The sequence below is a fragment of the Phocoena sinus genome, chromosome 2 (genome assembly GCF_008692025.1).
Source record: "Phocoena sinus isolate mPhoSin1 chromosome 2, mPhoSin1.pri, whole genome shotgun sequence".
Classification (NCBI taxonomy): Eukaryota; Metazoa; Chordata; class Mammalia; order Artiodactyla; family Phocoenidae; genus Phocoena; species Phocoena sinus.
In genome coordinates this window covers 33,096,019-33,114,520 of record NC_045764.1, presented here as the reverse complement: position 1 = coordinate 33,114,520, position 18,502 = coordinate 33,096,019, and the positions used below count along the sequence as shown (strand labels likewise).

The following is an 18,502-nucleotide window of genomic DNA, read 5'->3' as shown; positions in this document are numbered from 1 at the left end:
CACCGCAACACACCCCCACTCCAGTCTCTTCGCACTTTATATACAAATAATTCTTTTTGGAAAAGACTTTGTCTTCCACCTATCCTTCAAAAGTGAGTATTTGGAAATGCTCCAAGATAAACTAAAGCAGGCTACCATACTTAAGAATTTTTAAAATAATTCCTTTTCAGATCCAGAAGGTCAGGAATATAGAGCCTTTAACGTAGTTGGCCCCAGTTGTGACATCCGTGCGTTTCATTTGTTCAACAAAGATCAACTACCTGGCTTCCCTGGGTCCAGGCTTCGACACTGGCAAGAGAGAGAAAAAAGGTAGACCCTGACCTTGGAAGGCTTAATTGCCGCTCTTAAACCACATGCTTATACTACTTTCCCAGAAATGCTCATCACCATGGGAATGTAATGGTGGGAGAAAATAAATTTTCCCATCCCCGTGGTGGTTCTTACGGTGCTTGGAGGAGAGAAAGCCGCCTGCCCTTGGCTTCCTGTGAACCCACAGGCATCCTCTAGGAGGGGAGGGGGCGACTTCCCCAGGGGACATCCTGGAGAAGTGGCTTGACCACGTGTCTGTACACTCCCTTGTTCTATACAGGTCCCGTGTCAGTTTAGAACTCCATGGAGAAAATGCCAAGGGAGGATTAGATGTGTGAGAGATTTAGTGGGGGGAAATGCCTGTGGGGGGGGGGAACGGGGAGGGAGGTGGAAGAGGCTGGGAGAGCTGTCAGACCACAGCGCAGGGCTGACCTGGCAGAAGAAGAGCCAGGAGGAAGGAAGATTAGGCAAGAAGAGCCTCAGGCTGGAGTGCAGTCTAAGCAAGGCTTTACAAAGCTGATGGCAAGTCACTGAATCAAAGTCACCTTTCGAAGGAGTCTGACCTACAGGAATCGCTCTTCCTATTCCTGCCTTGCCCAGTCATTGACCTGGGACAGCCTGTGGGTAGCGCGGCCTCAGTGCAGAGGCGGGTAGGCAGTAGATTCAGGGCCCGGCACCTGGGGCCCTTAGTCAATTACATTCTCGTGGTATGAGGTCTGAGAGGTGCGTTTTCATGGCCCACAAGTTCCTATGAACCAGTACCCTACGCACCATCTCTCCCTTCCTTCTCTGGAGATAATTCAGAACTGCAAGTTAAATGGATTTTTTTTTTTCCTGTTTGCAGCTCTTCAGAGACACTGATGCAGAGAATCAAAGTTACTCCATAAGTGGATAGAAAACAAAAAAGTGAATTCCGTTTCTCAAGGGACCCTGCATTATCTCCTCTTTCTCCCACCCACTACTCCTGCCTACTAGTGAGACTGGCTCCTCAGTCGACAGTAAGACGCAGCCAGCAGACAGGGATATGGTTCCCTAACTGCCTTAATTGCCAGGTACTCTGGTGAAGAGACTTGAAATCCACCCCCAGTGCTCTTCTTAGCCAGTAATTTCACCACGTCTGCCAGCTGTTTCCCAGAATTGGTGCCAAAGCTAAATAAATGGCAGATTTGCATTTCACTTGAAACTGTGCACTTAGGAAGTAATGCCTTTCCTGAGAAGCCCGATTTCTCATTAGTCCATAAAAGAATGATGGGGAGCCAGGGCTGATTAGGTCCCCACATTGCACCAGGTGTGGTTGTAGGCGCTACAGGGGTCATCTGTTTCATACCTCACCCCTCTGAGGTCAATGTGTATGGTCGCATTTTACAAACCCGGGGGAGCAGGGATTTGGGGAGGACCGAGGCTGGGTCCTCTGACTCCAAGTCTAGTGTTCTTTCTGGCTCCTAATTTCTATCCATACATTGGACAATTTGGCTGACTTAAGAGGAATTAGAGGGGGACTTCCCTGGTGGTCCAGTGGGTAAGACTCTGAGCTCCCGATGCAGGGAGCCCAGGTTCGATCCCTGGTCCGGGAACTAGATCCTCCGTGCATTCCACCAACTAAGAGTTTGCATGTCACAACTAAAGATCCCACGAGCCGCAGCTAAGAAGTCCACATGCCGCATCTAAGACCCAGTGCAGCCTAAATAAATAATTTTTTTAAAAAAAAAGAGGAATTAGAGGTATTGGCTTATAGCAGGATTTTGTCTTCTATCAGAAGTTCTTGGGTTGTAAAGATTAACGTATTTGAATTACTGTGAGTAAAATGCTGTTAAGAGAGTTTGGAACACCGTGATCACACCTTTAGTGGCTGTGACCACAACTGCCACGAGGATGATGACCCACCTGAAAGTCTAGATCAGGAAATCGATCCTAGGAAAATTCCTTTGGGTTAAGGAGTCCTTTCTAATCAACCTCTTTTATAATCCTGGTGCTCAGGAGTAAAATATCAAGCTACTAATTTCCTAGTGTGACTTTTTAGAGGCTCTCTTACATTTAGGGTAGCCACAGATACTAGACTGTTTTGACAGGAGACTGGACTTAGGAAGTGAATAACAGAAAGGAAAGGGATGGAGAAGCTTGAACCCCTTTAGTTTTTTAAAATAAATTTATTTATTTTATTTATTCATTTTTGGCTGCGTTGGGTCTTCATTGCTGAGTGGGGGCTTTCTCTATTTGTGGTGAGTGGGGTCTACTCTTTTTTGCGGTTCGCTGGCTCTAGGCGTGTGGGCTTCAGTAGTTGCAGCACACGGGCTCAGCAGTTGTGGCTCACAGGCTTAGTTGCTCTGTGGCATGTGGGATCTTCCCGGACCAGGGATCAAACACCTGTCCCCTGCATTGGCAGGCGTATTCTTAACCACTGCACCACCAGGGAAGTCCCTAAAATGACCCATTTTAAAGTGAACAATTTAGTGACGTTTAGTATCTTCACAGTGGTGTGCAGCCACCACCTCTATGTGGTTCCAAAACGTTTTCATCACAAAATAAAAGCCTGTACCTACTAAGCAGTTACTCCCCTCTCCTCTTAGCCTCCGGCAATCACCAAGTTGCTTTCTGTCTCTGGATTTACTTATTCTGGATATTTCACATAAATGGAATCATACAATATGTGACCTCTTACGTTTGGCTTCTTTCACTTGGCCTCATGATTCTGAGGTTCATCCATGCTGTAACATGTATCCGCACTTCCTTTCTATGGCGGAATAATCTTCCACAATTTATCTCACCATCTGCAGATGGACATTTGGGTTGTTTCCACCTTTTGGCTATTTTAAGTGATGCTGTGAACATTCGTGTGTACGGATTTGTGTGAGTCCCTGTTTTCAGTTCTTTTGGGCATATACTTATAAGTGGAATTTCTGGGTCATAAGGTAATTCTACATTTACTTTTTTTTTTTTTTTTCTTTTTGGCCGCGCTGCACAGCATGTGGGATCTTAGTTCCCCGGCCAGGGGTGGAACCCCTGCCCCCAGCTGTGGAAGAGGAATCCTAACCATTCGAGTGCCAGGAAAGTCCCTATAGTATTTAACTTCTTGAGGAACTGCTAAACTTTTCACAGGGGTTGCACTCTTTTACAATCCTGCTAGCAGTGTATAAGGGTTCTAATTTCTCTACGTCCTTGAATTTAAAACTTTAAATACTGCATTAGGGCTTCCCTGGTGGCGCAGTGGTTGAGAGTCTGCCTGCCGATGCAGGGGATACGGGTTCGTGCCCCCGTCCGGGAAGATCCCACATGCCGCGGAGCGGCTGGGCCCGTGAGCCATGGCCGCTGACCCTGCGCGTCCGGAGCCTGTGCTCCACAACGGGAGAGGCCACAACAGTGAGAGGCCCGCGTACCCCCCGCCCAAAAAGAAACCAACAAAAAAACCTGCATTAATGACTTACAGGATGAGGAAGTGGCCTCTCTTTGAAACATTTTCTTCTTTCACATGTTAAACTTTCTCTTTCACACAGAGCCGACGTATGAAAGTGACAAGGAGGAAGGATACTATCAAGTGATGCAAACAGAAATTCCACCAGCCTCCAGATACCATGTGTCATATTACGCCAAGCTGCGTGAGTTTGTGCTTCAGACTGCCTTGGGCACTTCCAGGTGAACAAGCTCAAGACTTTGCTCTCCTGCAGGAAGAAGATGACCGACAGCGAATTTGGCTATATTCACATGCTGGCCCAGGACTACCTGAAGTACGTCTTGCAGATACCGCAACCTGGATCTGGTCCAAGCAAAACATCCAGGGTGTTACAAGACGTTGCTTTCTCAGTCCAAAACGAAGTTGAAAAGAATTTGAAACCATGCTTGGACAATATTGATGTTGTGTCCATAGACACCGCCAGAACAATATTCAACCAAGTGATGGAAAGGGAATTTGAAGATGGCATCGTTAACTGGGAAGGATTGTGACCATATTTGCATTTGAAGGCATTCTCATCAAGAAACTTCTAGGAGGGCGAATTGCCCCAGATGTGGACACTTACAAGGAGATTTCTTACTTTGTTGCAGAGTTCATAACCAAAAACACAGGAGAATGGATAAGGCAGAATGGAGGCTGGGTATGTGTGATGGAAATATTCTTCGTTGTTCTTTACTTTGAAATAGGAATTGACAGTTTCCTTGCTGATTAAAAAAAAAAAGAAACTACATAAGGATTATATTTTCCTTGGGTAGTTTGTTTTAAAAGTTTTAAAATTTTTAAATAAAATTTCTAGCTCATTTCCAATGAATCTTATAGTTGGAAAACTCTTGTGGTTTCAGTTTTTATTCCTAACCGTGTAAATTGCAGGAGTGAGTTTTGGGGATTAATAAAAGATGCACCTCCCTAATGCATCTTTAGAGTCAGAGTCTAGTCTGAGACTTAGCTCTTGTTAGCGTTGTCATGACAATGTAGAATTAGTACAGAAAGAGTTGGTATTAGATGCTGTTATATTTAGATATTATGTTACAAAAGACAGGTGTAAATTTTTGCAAGTTCATTGCTTACAAATTGATTTTCTTTTTCAGTTTTCTAATATGACAAATTCTGGCTGGTAAAGCTTGGTGACTAAAAAAAAAATAATGTACTGCACCACCAGCAAGAAACTATTCAAGAATCTCCAAATAAAAATTCACTTTATTATCAGTGTCTCAAAAAGCTAAGATCGTGCAGGGAGCCTATATTACAATTCATATTGATAAGGGGCCTTTCCCAGCTGGACCTGTATGCTTTTCTTTATATCCCAATACACTGAATACTTACTTTTTTACAGCACTTATGTCCTCTCTTCAACACAAACCCTGGCCTCCCCTCTTCCCAGAGCTATCCACTGGTATCAGTTCTTTTACATGCAAAACATGCCTGTTGAACATATCCATAGAAAATATACTCAGCACTTCTTTGTAAAAACAATTGTTATAAATTATTAAATACTATGTAACAATACTAATATAATACTAAATAATTTATAGTATTTATAAATTATTTGTATAAATAGTACATGGTATTCTTTTTTTTTTCATCCAAGGGCATTTTATTTTTTTAAATTTATTTATTTTTGGCTGTGTTAGGTCTCTGTTGCTGTGTGCAGGCCTTCTCTAGTTGGGGTGAGCGGGGGCTACTCTTCATTGTGGTGTGTGGGCTTCTCATTGCAGTGGCTTCTCTTGTTTCAGAGCACGGGCTCTAGGTGCATGGGCTTCACTAGTTGTGGCACATGGGTTCAGTAGTTGTGGCTCGTGGACTCTAGAGCGCAGGCTCAGTAGCTGTGGTGCATGGGCTTAGATGTTCCATGTTAATAAGTATTTAAAAGAGTACTACAGGGACTTCCCTGGCGGTCCAAGGGTTAATTAAGACTCCGAGCTTCCACTGCAGGGGGCTCAGTCGCAGCATATTCAAAAAAAAAAGAAAAGTACTACATATACGCTGTTGTATGTAAATGCTGTTGAATGTTTGGTTATTTCTAGCTGATGGATATTTATTTATTTCCAGAGCTATCACAAACAATACTTCATTGAATATCTTTAATCATGTCTTCCCTTGTGTGTGTGTTTTTCTAGGATGGATATTGGGACACAGAATTGCTAGGTCATGGTGTAAACACTTTTTAAAATTTACTAGATTCTTGTCCTCCAAAGTGGTTCTACCAAGTCATGCTCCCGTCACAGCTTGTTCAAATATCCCACATTTCCTCCCATCCCGGCTGACTAACATTAGGTTATAGTAGTCTGTCATAGTTTCCCTATTCCGCTGGCTTAAAAATATATACCTAATTTATCTTGTTTTAATTCTTGTTTCCTTGATTACTAGTGAGGTTAAACATCTTTTCATATTGAGCGTCTTTACATGTGTTTATTGACCATTTGTAATTCTTATTCAGAGAACTGCCTATTTATATCCTTTGCTGTTTTCCTATTATTTTGTCTTTTTCTCACTGATTTGTAGGAATTCTTGGAATATTCTGGACACAAATTATTTTTATATATGTGGTAGATATCTTCTAATTTGTTGTCTTTTAAAACTATAGATGTCTTCGGTGCTGTCTTAAACGTTGATGAAATCTTTTACTTGATGTTTTTTGCATTTTGTTGAGGTCTTCCTGCATAACGTTGGGGCTTACTGCAGCCACTCCCCTTTCTCCATCACCTTTTCTTCCTGGAACTCAGCCTGACTTGGGGCTAGACAAAGCATGTGAGATATTTGGTCGTGTTTTTTTCTGGTTGCTGTGGAAAGCTATACTGAAGGATGGGTGGAAATTTCAGCTATTACGCTGTGTAGGTTTCAAGTGAAGGCAGGAGTTTGTTAGCACAGAGGCCCACGTATGAGCATACTAGTTTACAAGCTCTGCATGGGTTTGCACTGTATTTGGAACACCCAGAAAATGAATAAATGTTATTGAAAATTTTACCTTCTTTTTTTTTTGCGGTACGCAGGCCTCTCACTGTTGTGGCCTCTCCCGCTGCGGAGCACAGGCTCCGGACGCGCAGGCTCAGTGGCCATGGCTCACGGGCCCAGCCGCTCCGCGGCATGTGGGATCTTCCTGGACCGGGGCACGAACCTGTGTCCCCTGCATCGGCAGGCGGACTCTCAACCACTGCGCCACCAGGGAAGCCCCTGAAAATTTTACCTTCTTAACAATAAATTTTGTAAGCTCCTGGAACTCATAATTAGTGGAGGGTGTGGAATTGTCTCTGAGAAAGTCTAGAAGTGTACTCATCTTTTGGGGGTGGTACAGGTATAAGTGTGAGTGAGTATGGCAGGATATAAACACACATGTGCGCTCCCCCACACACATCAGCCTTCACCAAGTCCTTATGTAGGTTTTAAGCTCTTGACTTTTACACTTTAACAGCTTAGACAGAATAGAAATGCCCTTTAAGATGTCATTTCAAAGCAACCTCAATATTCCTTTCCCAGCTCATAGGAGACACTGAATCTGTGCAAGACGGGCAGTGCTTTTTTGAATCAGTACAGACCAGCATGGCAAACCAGTATCTTCTTTGCATACTGATGTTTACAAATCTGCTCAAATGAATGAACCTACACTTGAATGACTTACTTCCAGGGAAAGGGTACAATCCCATGCCTGTGCTAGTGGAGTCAGGTGGCCCATAGGAAGAGAGGAAGATGAGGAGGCATTTTACAACTTCATCAAGAAGGAAGCACCAACTTCTGACTTTCTACCGTCCTGGAAAAATCTCCAAAAAAATCAACTGATCTCTTGTCCTGTCCACAGTCATTCATATGTGCTTGTCATTGGCTCCAGATTAAAGATGCATGCCTATAATGAGAGATGAGAGGGGCATTTCACCTACAACTAGAGAGTACCCATATTTAATTAAATTTTAAGTGTGCCCAGAGATTTTATGAAAACTTTTGGATCAAGAATGTGGTATGTGAGGACAGCAGAGATAATAAGAGCACCAACTCTGAATCAGACGAACCTGAGTTCATTTCATGCTTACTACCTGTGTGACATAAACAAGTTATTTAACTTCCCTAAACCTCATGTGTAAAATGGGGAGACTATTGCCGTCTATCTCCCAGGACTGGTGTAAGGATTAAATCAGTTAATATTATATATAAAGCACCCAGAACACAGTTTCTACAAATAAGAACTCAATACAAGCTTAGGGCTATTGTTATTATGAGTAGTAGTATTGCCTAACTTCCCTGAATAGATTTAATCTCCAGAAATTATATCATCAACTATAGTTAGATATTAGCCACCATCTAAAACAGATGCCCTAAAGGTTAAAAAATAAGACGAGTGTATCAAAAATGGGGTCATAATCTCATAAGTTAGATTATTTATGAGATTAAGTGAGCTACTTTCCTTTCTTTCTTCCTCCCCTTTTTCCTTCCCTCCCTCCCTCTTTCTCCCTTCTTTTCTTTCCTTTTTTTCTTTGCTGCTTCTCATCTCGCTTTCTAGTCCTCTTCCACATTTACCGTTATTTCCTCCTGTCCCTCTGCCAATTTGACGTGCTGAAAACGAATAGGCTCTCATAGATCTCACAGGAGAGCTAGTGCTGTTTGTTTTTATCAGTCTTTGGCATTCATGAGGAAAGGCTGGTTCTTAAAAACCATTAGAATGTGCCTGAGATGAAATTCATCTCACCCCTTGGGATTGCCTTTCCTTTGCAGCTAGGTGGCTTTCTTACTTTTGCCCTCTTCAGTTAAGCATTCTCCAGGGCCTGTGCTGGTTGAGTGGAAAGGACACTCAGCCCTCAGCTCCACACGGGAGGAATCATGTCTACCTAATGCACCATCGCATACCACATGCTTGGCCCAGGGCCTATGGTATAGAAGGTAGCCAACAAATATTTGTTGATGGAGTGATTGAATGAACTAGCATAGAAACTGAGATGTGAACTCTGGTTTTCCCATTCACTAGAAGTGTGATCTTGAGTGAGTTTCAGAAGTAACTTGAAACTCAAATTCCTAATATAATAAATATAATAAATATTATATTATATGTAATATATAATGAAGACAGTAATACGTACCTTAGAAGGGAAGTTAAAAGATTAAAGGACATTTCTGTAAGAGTGCTTTGTAAACTGTCAGATATTAATACAACTATGAAGGTTATATGGGAAATTCCAGGAAGTTTAAATATGTAATTCTTAAAACTACTCTAATACCAAAAGAAAGCCCCTTTTGAAAGTAGGGATGTACAGGCAGAATTGGTGCTTTCCAAGCGACCAGTATATTAAAGCCTGAGTCATAAGAGTTAGGCAAAGTAGGTTGTATTTTTTTATGATTGTCTTGCTTTAAATAATGGTCTGGTGAAGGCAAATAAAAGGACATACACAGGCATGTAGACGACTGACTAAGTATTCAATCCGGCAAAGGCATCTCCAAAAGGCGTAAAGATCTAGCAGCAATGTAAAACAATCTCAAGAATTCTTACAAATCCTTTGATTAAATAGATTTGGGGGCCAGATTCGTCTTGTATTTCTTTTGAATTTTAACTTGAGATTTAAAAATCATTTAATGAAAACTAAGGTGAAACATAGTTCAAGTCTTCCTGTAGGTCCTTCAGGAAACCTAAGTTCAGCTCTCTAACTTTGGGAGTCACCCGTGACCCCTTTCCCTCAAACCCTCCATTCAACTCATCAGCAAATTCTGTTGGGGGCACCTTTGAAATACTGCGTATCCAGTGCCTCCAGGCAACTTTCCTCTCTCACTGGACTATGTCAAGAGCCTCCTACCAGTGTCCCTACTTCCCTGCTTGCCCTGCGATGGTCTGTTCTCCACATAGCAGTCAGAGTGATTTTTTAAACAGCTTGCCTCACTTATTCCATGTTAACACTTTCAGAGTCTACAGAATATCCCTCCAGTTTTATGCATGATAATTTACTTAAGCCACTCCCAACTGTTAGACATTTGGGTTGGTTTCTGTTTTCCCTTCTTAGAAATAATGCTTCAATACTGAACATGAAGATGGTTTTCCCCCCACATTTTAGAAGACCACCTCATGATCACTTTCTAACACTAGAATGATTGGTTCACATATGAGTATAATTACACTACTTATACATATTGGAATACATATTGCTTTCAGAAGGTTGTATCAATGGGACAATGTCACAAACTTTAGCAGCATTGGGCGGAACCATTAGATATAATTTTGAGGGCTTAATAGGCTTAAGATAACAAGGTCAATTTAATAGGTCTAAAAAACAGTAACATATATTAAAATGTGAATTTATTTAACTGCTAGTAATGTGGAATTTTTTCCCATATACTTTTTTAAAGACAATTCTATTTTTTTATACAGCAGGTTCTTATTAGTTATCTATTTTATACATATTAGTGTATATATGGCAATCCCAACCTCCCAATTCATCCCACCCACTCTTCCCCCATATACTTTTTTTTTTTTTAATTAATTTATTTATTTATGGTTGCGTTGGGTCTTCATTGCTGCGCGCAGGCTTTCTCTAGTTGTGGTGAGTGGGAGCTACTCTTTGTTGGGGTGCGCGGTCTTCTCATTGTGGTGGCTCCTCTTGTGGTGGAGCACAGGCTCTAGGCGCGCGGGCTTCAACAGTTGTGGCGCACGGGCTCAGTTTGCTCCGTGGCATGTGGGATCCTCCCTGACCAGGGCTTGAACCCGTGTCCCCTGAATTGGCAGGCGGACTCCCAACCACTGCGCCACCAGGGAAGCCCCCCCCATATACTTGTTAATCATTTATATTTCTCTATATTTCTCTTTTTAACAGCCTTTGCTTTTTTTTTTTTTTTTTTTTTGGTACGCGGGCCTCTCACCGTTGTGGCCTCTCCCGCCGCGGAGCACAGGCTCCGGACGCGCAGGCCCAGCGGCCACGGCCCACGGGCCCAACCGCTCCGCAGCATGCGGGAACCTCCCGGACTGGGGCACGAACCCACGTCCCTTGCACCGGCAGGCGGAACCCCAACCACCGCGCGACAAGGGAAGCCCAGCCTTTGCCTTTTTTAACTATTAAGGGCTTGATGATTTTTTCTCTTACATTTCAACGAACTCTTTCACGGCAAATGTAAATAGTCTCCTGGTCTGTTGTTCTTATTTTAGTTTCTTATCGTTTTAAAAAAACTTTCATCTTCGTATTGCTGAATTTGTCAGTTTTTTCCTTTGTTCACGCTTTAATATTTATTCCTTTATTTATTTATTTTGGCTGCGCCCGGTCTTAGTTGTCGCATGCGGGTTTCTTAGTTGTGACATGCATGCGGGATCTAGTTCCCCGACCAGGGATCGAACCCGGGCCCCCTGCATTGGGAGCACGGAGTCTCACCACTGGACCACCAGGGAAGTCCCTCCTTTATTCATGCTTTAGTTTAGAACTTTAATATATATGAGGATGACATATTAACTGCCTATTGTAATAGATGGTGATCGTTGTAACAATAATAAAAAGCATTTTAGAGTGCCCCATTAACACGGGGTTTGTGAAAATTCTAGGAAGGCGAGCACTGAAGTGCATGCACACCTAGAATGTACGGGAAATGTGTGAGTGTGTAAGGGCAGGGGATAGAGGAAGAAGAGAAGGGGCAGTCTGTCTCCTCTGTTAGCATGTGACAGCATGCATCTCCCAGCATGACTCCACACTTCACACAGAGGGTTAGTGGACGCTGGCTTTCTTGCTCAGTCTTTTCAATGGAAAATCCACCTGACTGGTGTTTGTCTGCGCTCCCAGTGATGCTCAAAAAGACAATTCCAAGGCACTACAGAGTTCTCTGTCAAAGAAATATGCTTGGTTTACATTTTGATGTTAGTCACACTAGACTGTGAACTACTTGAAGGCATTTGTAACCCCCAGAAATGGAACTTGCTGGAGGCAGAGCAAATGTTACAGGACGAACATTAAAAAAAAATTATTTTAACTATTTTCTGATCTTCTTGGTGGTGGTTTGAAAATTTACGGAGTGAAAAGAACGGTGTCTGCATCCCAGTAGAGGTCCAAGCACTAAGAAGTCAGGTAACTTATGTAACTTATTTTTTCTGGACCTCAGTTTCCTCATTTGTGAAAATAAGAGAGGGCATTAGGGCGGGTGATCTCAGAGGTACTTTTCAGTGAGGATGCTCTATAAGAATAGATTATAAATTAATTACATACAGTGTCCGGTTTATACTCTTATATTTTTTTAAAAGAACATGTCTGATCAAAAAGAGAATGAACTGTAATGCAAACCACAATGTTCTCACAGGCTCAGAGGCACTGATTGAATCTCGCTTTACTGTTGAGTCCTTATGACTCTCAGCACAACGGGTTTACAAATATAAATGCATATTTCAATACCAGACATTTGAAAGAAAAGAGGGAAAAAAAAGATAGATTTTCTGTCCTCTAGAGCTATGCCATCCAATATAGCAGCTGCTTGTCACTTGTGACCCTTGAACAGTTGCAGTGTGGCTGGTCTGAATTAAGAGATGCCCTAAGTACAAAACACACATTGGGTTTTAAAGATTCAGTACAAAAAAAAGTAAAATATCTTGTTTCCATATTGAAATCATAAGTTTATTTATTTACTCATTCATTCATTCATTTATTTTTGGCTGTGAGGCAGGCATGCGGGATCCTAGTTCAGCAAGCAGGGATCGAACCCACGCCCCCTGCAGTGGAAGTGCAGAGTCTTAACCACTAGACCGCTAGGGAACTCCCAAAATCACAACATTTTAGATGAACTAAATATATTTGAAAAAATTAATTTTGGCCTCTTTTTACTTTTAAAAATGTGGCTACTGGGAATTCCCTGGCGACCCAGTGGTTAGGACTCTGCGCTTTCACTGCAGAAGGTGTGGGTTCAATCCCTGGTTGGGGAACTAAGATCCCGCAAAAAAAAAAAAAAAATGTGGCTACTAAAAAAAATTACATAGCAAGCTCGCACTATATTTTTATTGGACAGCGCTGCTCTAGAGCAGTCTGGAATGGAGATAGAGAATGATAATAGGATGAATAGAATAAACTGGTGAGAAGTACAGAGAAGATTGACTACCTGCATTATTTAAATGAAAGTTTCTTTGCTTTTCATTCCAGAAAACTTAGTCTCCACTAATTGTTAAAATGTTAAATTTGTTCTCTCATAGGAAAATGGCTTTGTAAAGAAGTTTGAACCCAAGTCTGGCTGGCTGACTTTTCTGGAAGTTACAGGAAAGATCTGTGAAATATTATGTCTCCTGAAGCAGTACTATTGACCAAAAAGGACACTCCATATTGTGAAATCTGCATTATTTTCTTGAATCGTACAAGAAGCACTTGCCAACACTTACTTCTACTTCTAAACAAATAACTTTGATGATATAACTTGACATTCCAGAGTTATGGGAATTTTGTCCCCATTTTAATGAATAAATTGTATGTATTTGTTTCTATACGTAATTTGTGTCCTGCCTGTGGTTCCAACAAAAGGGTAAAGCTCAATACAGGGTACAGAGATTGAATTAAGAGAATGATGACCAGGAAGGTGATGTCTTTGGCAGATTTTCTTAAGGGTGTGTCCATTACCCCAAAATCATTTTCGGTGTCACCAGTCTAGACTGATGATGGGTGAGGTCTGCTTCCCATGTACCTCTGGGCTCCAAGCTTTCTGGAGTCCCCAGTGCCCCTAGATGCTTACGTAGGGTTTTCCACCAATGCCCTCTCCGCCACACTTTAGGGTTGCCATGTAAAGTTGATGAATATGGCAACCAGATATGGAGAAGACTCCGGGATAGTCTGAACAAAGACAGGTAAACGATTCAACGTTGGGCCACTGTTAAACTCTCTATTTAAAAATTTCACAAAGTAGAAAATTATGTCACTTATTAGCCCCTGTGTTCTGATTTTTAGGTCAGCAAATCTGGTTGCGATATGGGAGCACGGTACCTTGTTCTCGACTTTCCCACTCTTCCTTTTCCTCCCTCAATACAACATCTGCCCCACTGGGGCTTGCTTTTCCTTTCCTAGGAAGTTGTTGATTGATCCAATAAAGAAACCAGAGCCTTCCCTCCCCAGCAACCCCCTTCAGGCTATGGGCATTTTCACAGGGGCTTTCAGGTAATTCATGCTTTACCTCTCATAGTGATTCTTAACGGTGGGGATTAGGACTTTGGGGCAAGTCAGCAGGGAAATATTTTTGACAAAAGTAGCTTTGGTTACTTATCAAATCACATCGGAGAGGCAACTACCTAGGCCACCTGGGCTTGTGTCTGCAGGAGGCAGGGAGCATTTTCTTCTTCCTCCTTCAGCCAAGTGCCTCCCCTCCCCCTTCTGAAATGAGTTCCGTTTTAATTCATTTTTGCATTAATCAGAGCTAAGTGGTGGGAATGAATAGTCATGAACGGACATAAACAGGAAGCATGTGTAAGGGTACTGCTACCTGGAATACACTTGCACAAGAAACCACAAACCCTGGCTTTTACACTGCCATGATCTATTTAACAAAGTGACACTGGGATATCACTGACCGTTTCTGGCTTGGTTGGCGACCTGGTCTTTCAAAGTGCAGCTCACTGTGTGTTCTGTTTAGCACTTTGCTTAAAAGAAAAAAGACTTTTATGAACCTCAACTCCTACCTCAAGCCAAACACAAAAATGAAAGTGAAAACAGATCACAGACCTAAATGTTAACTATAAAACTCCAAGAGGAAAACACAGGAGAAAATCTTCACAACCTTGGAGTAGGCAAAGATTTCTTAGCTACAACACACAAAACCTGAACCAGAAAAGAAAAAAAATGGTAATTTAGAAATCACCAAAATTTTAAAATTCTTTTAAAAAGACAGTTAAGCACTCAAAGAGACGGTATGTGAATTATATTTCAATAAAGCTGTTTAAAAAAAAAATCTCAAAGCAAGCCATGGAATGAGAGATAATATATGTCACATTATTATCTGACAAAGGACTTGTATCCAAAATAAATATAATATTCGTACAATTCGATAACAACAAGACCATCAACCTAATTTAAAAATTGGCAAAAGGGCTTCCCTGGTGGCGCAGTGGTTGAGAGTCCGCCTGCCGATGCAGGGGACACGGGTTCGTGCCCCGATCTGGGAAGATCCCGCATGCCGCGGAGCGGCTGGGCCCGTGAGCCGTGGCCACTGAGCCTGCGCGTCCAGAGCCTGTGCTCCGCAACGGGAGAGGCCACAACAGTGAGAGGCCCGCGTACCGCAAAAAAAAAATTGGCAAAAAATTGGAACAAACTTCATACACAAAAGACATGGAAAAGATGCTGGACACCATTGATCATGAGGGAGATGCAAATTAAAACCACAATGAGACCACTGCACATCCTCCAGGGTGGCTAAAATAAAAAAGACTAATAATACCACCCTTGAGGAAGATGTGGAATAACTGGAACTCTCATCCACCACTGGTGATAATGGTAAACGGTACAACTGCTTTGGAAAACAGATCGGCAACTTCTCATATAGTTAAACACATACTTGCTGTAGGACCCAGCAACTCCACTCTTAGGTATTTATTCAAAAGAAATAAAAACATAGGGACTTCCCTGGTGGAGCAGTGGTTAAGAAGTCACCTGCCAATGCAGGGGACATGGGTTTGAGCCTTGGTCCAGGAAGATCCCACATGCCACGGAGCAACTAAGCCCATGCACCACAACTACGGAGCCTGCGAGCCACAACTACTGAAGCCCGTGCGCCTAGAGCCTGTGCTCTGCAACGAGAAGCCACTGCAATGAGAAGCTAGCGCACCGCAACGAAGAGTAGCCCCTGTTCACTGCAATTAAAGAAAGCCCGCATGCAGCAATGAAGACCCAACACAGCCAAAAATAAATAAATTTATTTTTTAAAAAATCACTTCCTGGGCTTCCCTGGTGGCGCAGTGGTTGAGAGTCTGCCTGCCGATGCAGGGGACGCGGGTTTGTGCCCCGGACCGGGAAGATCCCACATGCCGCGGAGCGGCTGGGCCCGTGAGCCATGGCCGCTGGGCCTGCGCGTCCGGAGCCTGTGCCCCGCAACGGGAGAGGCCACAACAGTGAGAGGCCCGCATACCGCAAAAAAAAAAAAAAAAAAAAAAAATCACTTCCTTACTCTATGGCCCTACAATTTGTTCCAGGCCCATCTTGTTCCTGCCTCAACTCTAGAATCAAGAAGCCCTGGTTGTTTATCAGAGAATATTTAGAAATCAAGATCTGGATGCTAGATTTCATTGCTACTGCAGTGTCACTGCTTCTGGCCCTCTCCCAAACAGAGCTAGGAAATATATGTGTGCTTTTAACATACATATCTCTATTTATTTCTGTATCTATCCATTTGTTTATATATTTAAAATCATGGTTTCATACTGACACTTCGTTTGTTTTTTGGAGTATAGTTGATTTACAATGTTGTGTTAGTTTCAATACTGACACTTCTAATTATCCAGCACCACAGGGTTCATTCCCCAATTCCCTCTTTCTTTATGTGTAACTTGTTTTTCCAACAAGGAGAAACCTGACTCATTATCCATAGTATCTTTCCTTATTTGTTCAATTCTAGAATAAAGTCGCTTCACAATTGTTAATATACACCCCTGTGAAAAATAAACGTACTAACTAGAGTGCAATATTTGTATAAAGTTATTTTTGTCTTTGGCCTTACAGTATACAGTCAAAATACTGTTTTCCAAACTTACTTAACTTAGTTTTTTTTCTTCTCCACCCACTTGCTGTGGTTATGCTAATCACTGACAATACAGTTCAGTTTGTTCGTCCCTGCTTGTATTCTATTTTGGCTTCTCTCCACACCCTTCTTGTATGTATATGTAGAACATTATAAGGGTTCCCATTTCTCCATACCCTTGTCAACATTTATCTCTTGTTTTTTTGACTATAGCCACCCTAGTAAGAAGTGGTACCTCTCTGTGGTTTTGATTTGGATTTCTCTAATGACTAATGGTGATCTTTTTAAGTGCTTATTGGTCATTTGGATATCTGATGTGGAGAAATGTCTATTCAAGTCCTTTGCGCATTTTAAAATTGGATTATATATATATTTTTTTAATTGTTGAGTTTGAGTTCTTTATATATTTTAGATACAAGTCCCTTGTCAGATATATGACTTGTGTGAATATTCTGTCCCAGTCTGTAGGCTGTCTTTTCATTTTCTTGATAGTGTCCTTTGATGCACAAATGTTTTTAATTTTGATGAAGTCCAATTTACTTTTCCTTTCTTGCTTGTGGTGTTGGTGTTATAAGAAACCACTGCCGAAGCCAAGGTGATGAAGATTTATGCCTATGTTTTCTTCCAAGAGTTTCATTTTAGCTCTTATATTTAGGTCTTTGATCTGCTTAGAGTTAACTTTTGCATGTAGACATTTAGTTGTCCCAGCATCATTTGTTAGAAAAGACTATTCTTTACCTATAGAATTATCTTGGTACTTTTGTCAAAAAAAAAAAAATTGACTATAAATGTAAAGGCTTATTTCTGGACTCTCAATTCTATGACATTTTCCTATCTTTAAGCAAATACCATACTGTCTTGATTACTGTAACTTTGTAGTAACTTTTGAAGTTGGAAAGTGTGAGTTTTCCAACTCTGTTCTTCTTTTTCAAGGTTGTTGTGAATATTCTGGGTTCCTTGCATTTCCATATGAATTTTAGGATTGGCTTATTGATTTCTGCAAAAGGCCAAATTTGATAGGGGCTGCATTGATTCTATAGAATAATTTGTGGAGTACTGCATATCTTAAAAATACTAAGTCTTCCGATCTATAAACATGAGCTGTCTTTTCACTTATACAGGTTTTCTTTCTTTCAACAATGCTATGTTGCTTTCAGAAGTTTAACTCTCCCTTTGTTAAATTTATTCCTAAGTATTTTATTTTTCTAATGCTCTTGTAAATGGAATTGTTTTTAAAATGTCAGATTATTCATTGTTAGCATATAGAAATCTGTATTAGAGTTCTTCAGAGAAACTGAACCAATAGGATATATATATCTTATTATATATACCTGATAATATATCTATTAATATTATTTCCTGATATATGTGTGTGTATATATATATATATATGCATTGATACAGAACAAATAGACAATATCTATCTACAAAGAGAATATAAAGAATTGGCTTATGTGATTATGGAGGCTAGAAGTCTGTTCTATGTCTCCTTCTGCTCTTTCTATCCTATTCCACTGGTCTACTGTATATTCAAGTGGCAGTACCACACTGTTTATTTTCTCTAAATTTCCAACAATTTCAGTTTATTTTCTTTACCCACCGAATTATTAACTTTCTCACCTTTTCATCAGATTACTGAGCCTTTCTCCACGCCTCGTTATTCCCTCGAGCTACTATCCTCTCTCCTCCCAATCCAGGTCACATGCCCTGCAAGAGAAAAAAATTCTTGGTTTCTCCACTTCCTCAAGTCTTCAGTTTCTGAAGGCACAGAACTTTCTTTTTTTAAAAATTTCATTTTAGTTTTTTGGCCATGCGGCATGTGGGGTCTCAGTTCCCCCACCAGGGATGAACCCGCACCCCCTGCTTTGGAAGCGTTGTCTTAACCACTGGACCGCCAGGGAAGTCCCAGAACAGAACTTTTATAGTAGGAGCAAGTTCCAGTTATTCTACAGTGAAAATATTGTTGGACCTTGAGCCTGTTATGAACTAACTTTCAGTCCTGAGTTCTCCAGAGGTGAACAGAAGAGACATGCTGATAGTAAAAAAAAATCACTTGCTTCATCAAGCATCTGTCCCGCCCATCGGCAGTAAACCAGCTCCCGC

The 18,502-nt window shown here is 41.5% G+C and overlaps 1 protein-coding gene and 1 long non-coding RNA gene across 2 annotated transcripts; one reads left to right on the top strand and one right to left on the bottom strand.

The window, feature by feature from the left end:
* Nucleotides 1-3,747: 3,747 nt before the first annotated feature.
* Nucleotides 3,748-14,376, top strand: BCL2A1 (BCL2 related protein A1). Its single transcript, XM_032619646.1, is given in 3 exon segments — nt 3,748-4,234; nt 4,237-4,397; nt 12,882-14,376. Coding segments are annotated over 3 exon segments (525 nt in total). The 5' UTR covers nt 3,748-3,978; the 3' UTR covers nt 12,990-14,376.
* Nucleotides 6,022-18,496, bottom strand: LOC116747453. Its single transcript, XR_004348057.1, has 4 exons — nt 18,391-18,496; nt 18,020-18,106; nt 6,942-7,595; nt 6,022-6,722 (listed from the first exon to the last, which is right to left on the bottom strand). It is a non-coding gene; the product is annotated as an uncharacterized LOC116747453 (long non-coding RNA).
* Between the last annotated feature and the right edge of the window lie 6 nt (nt 18,497-18,502).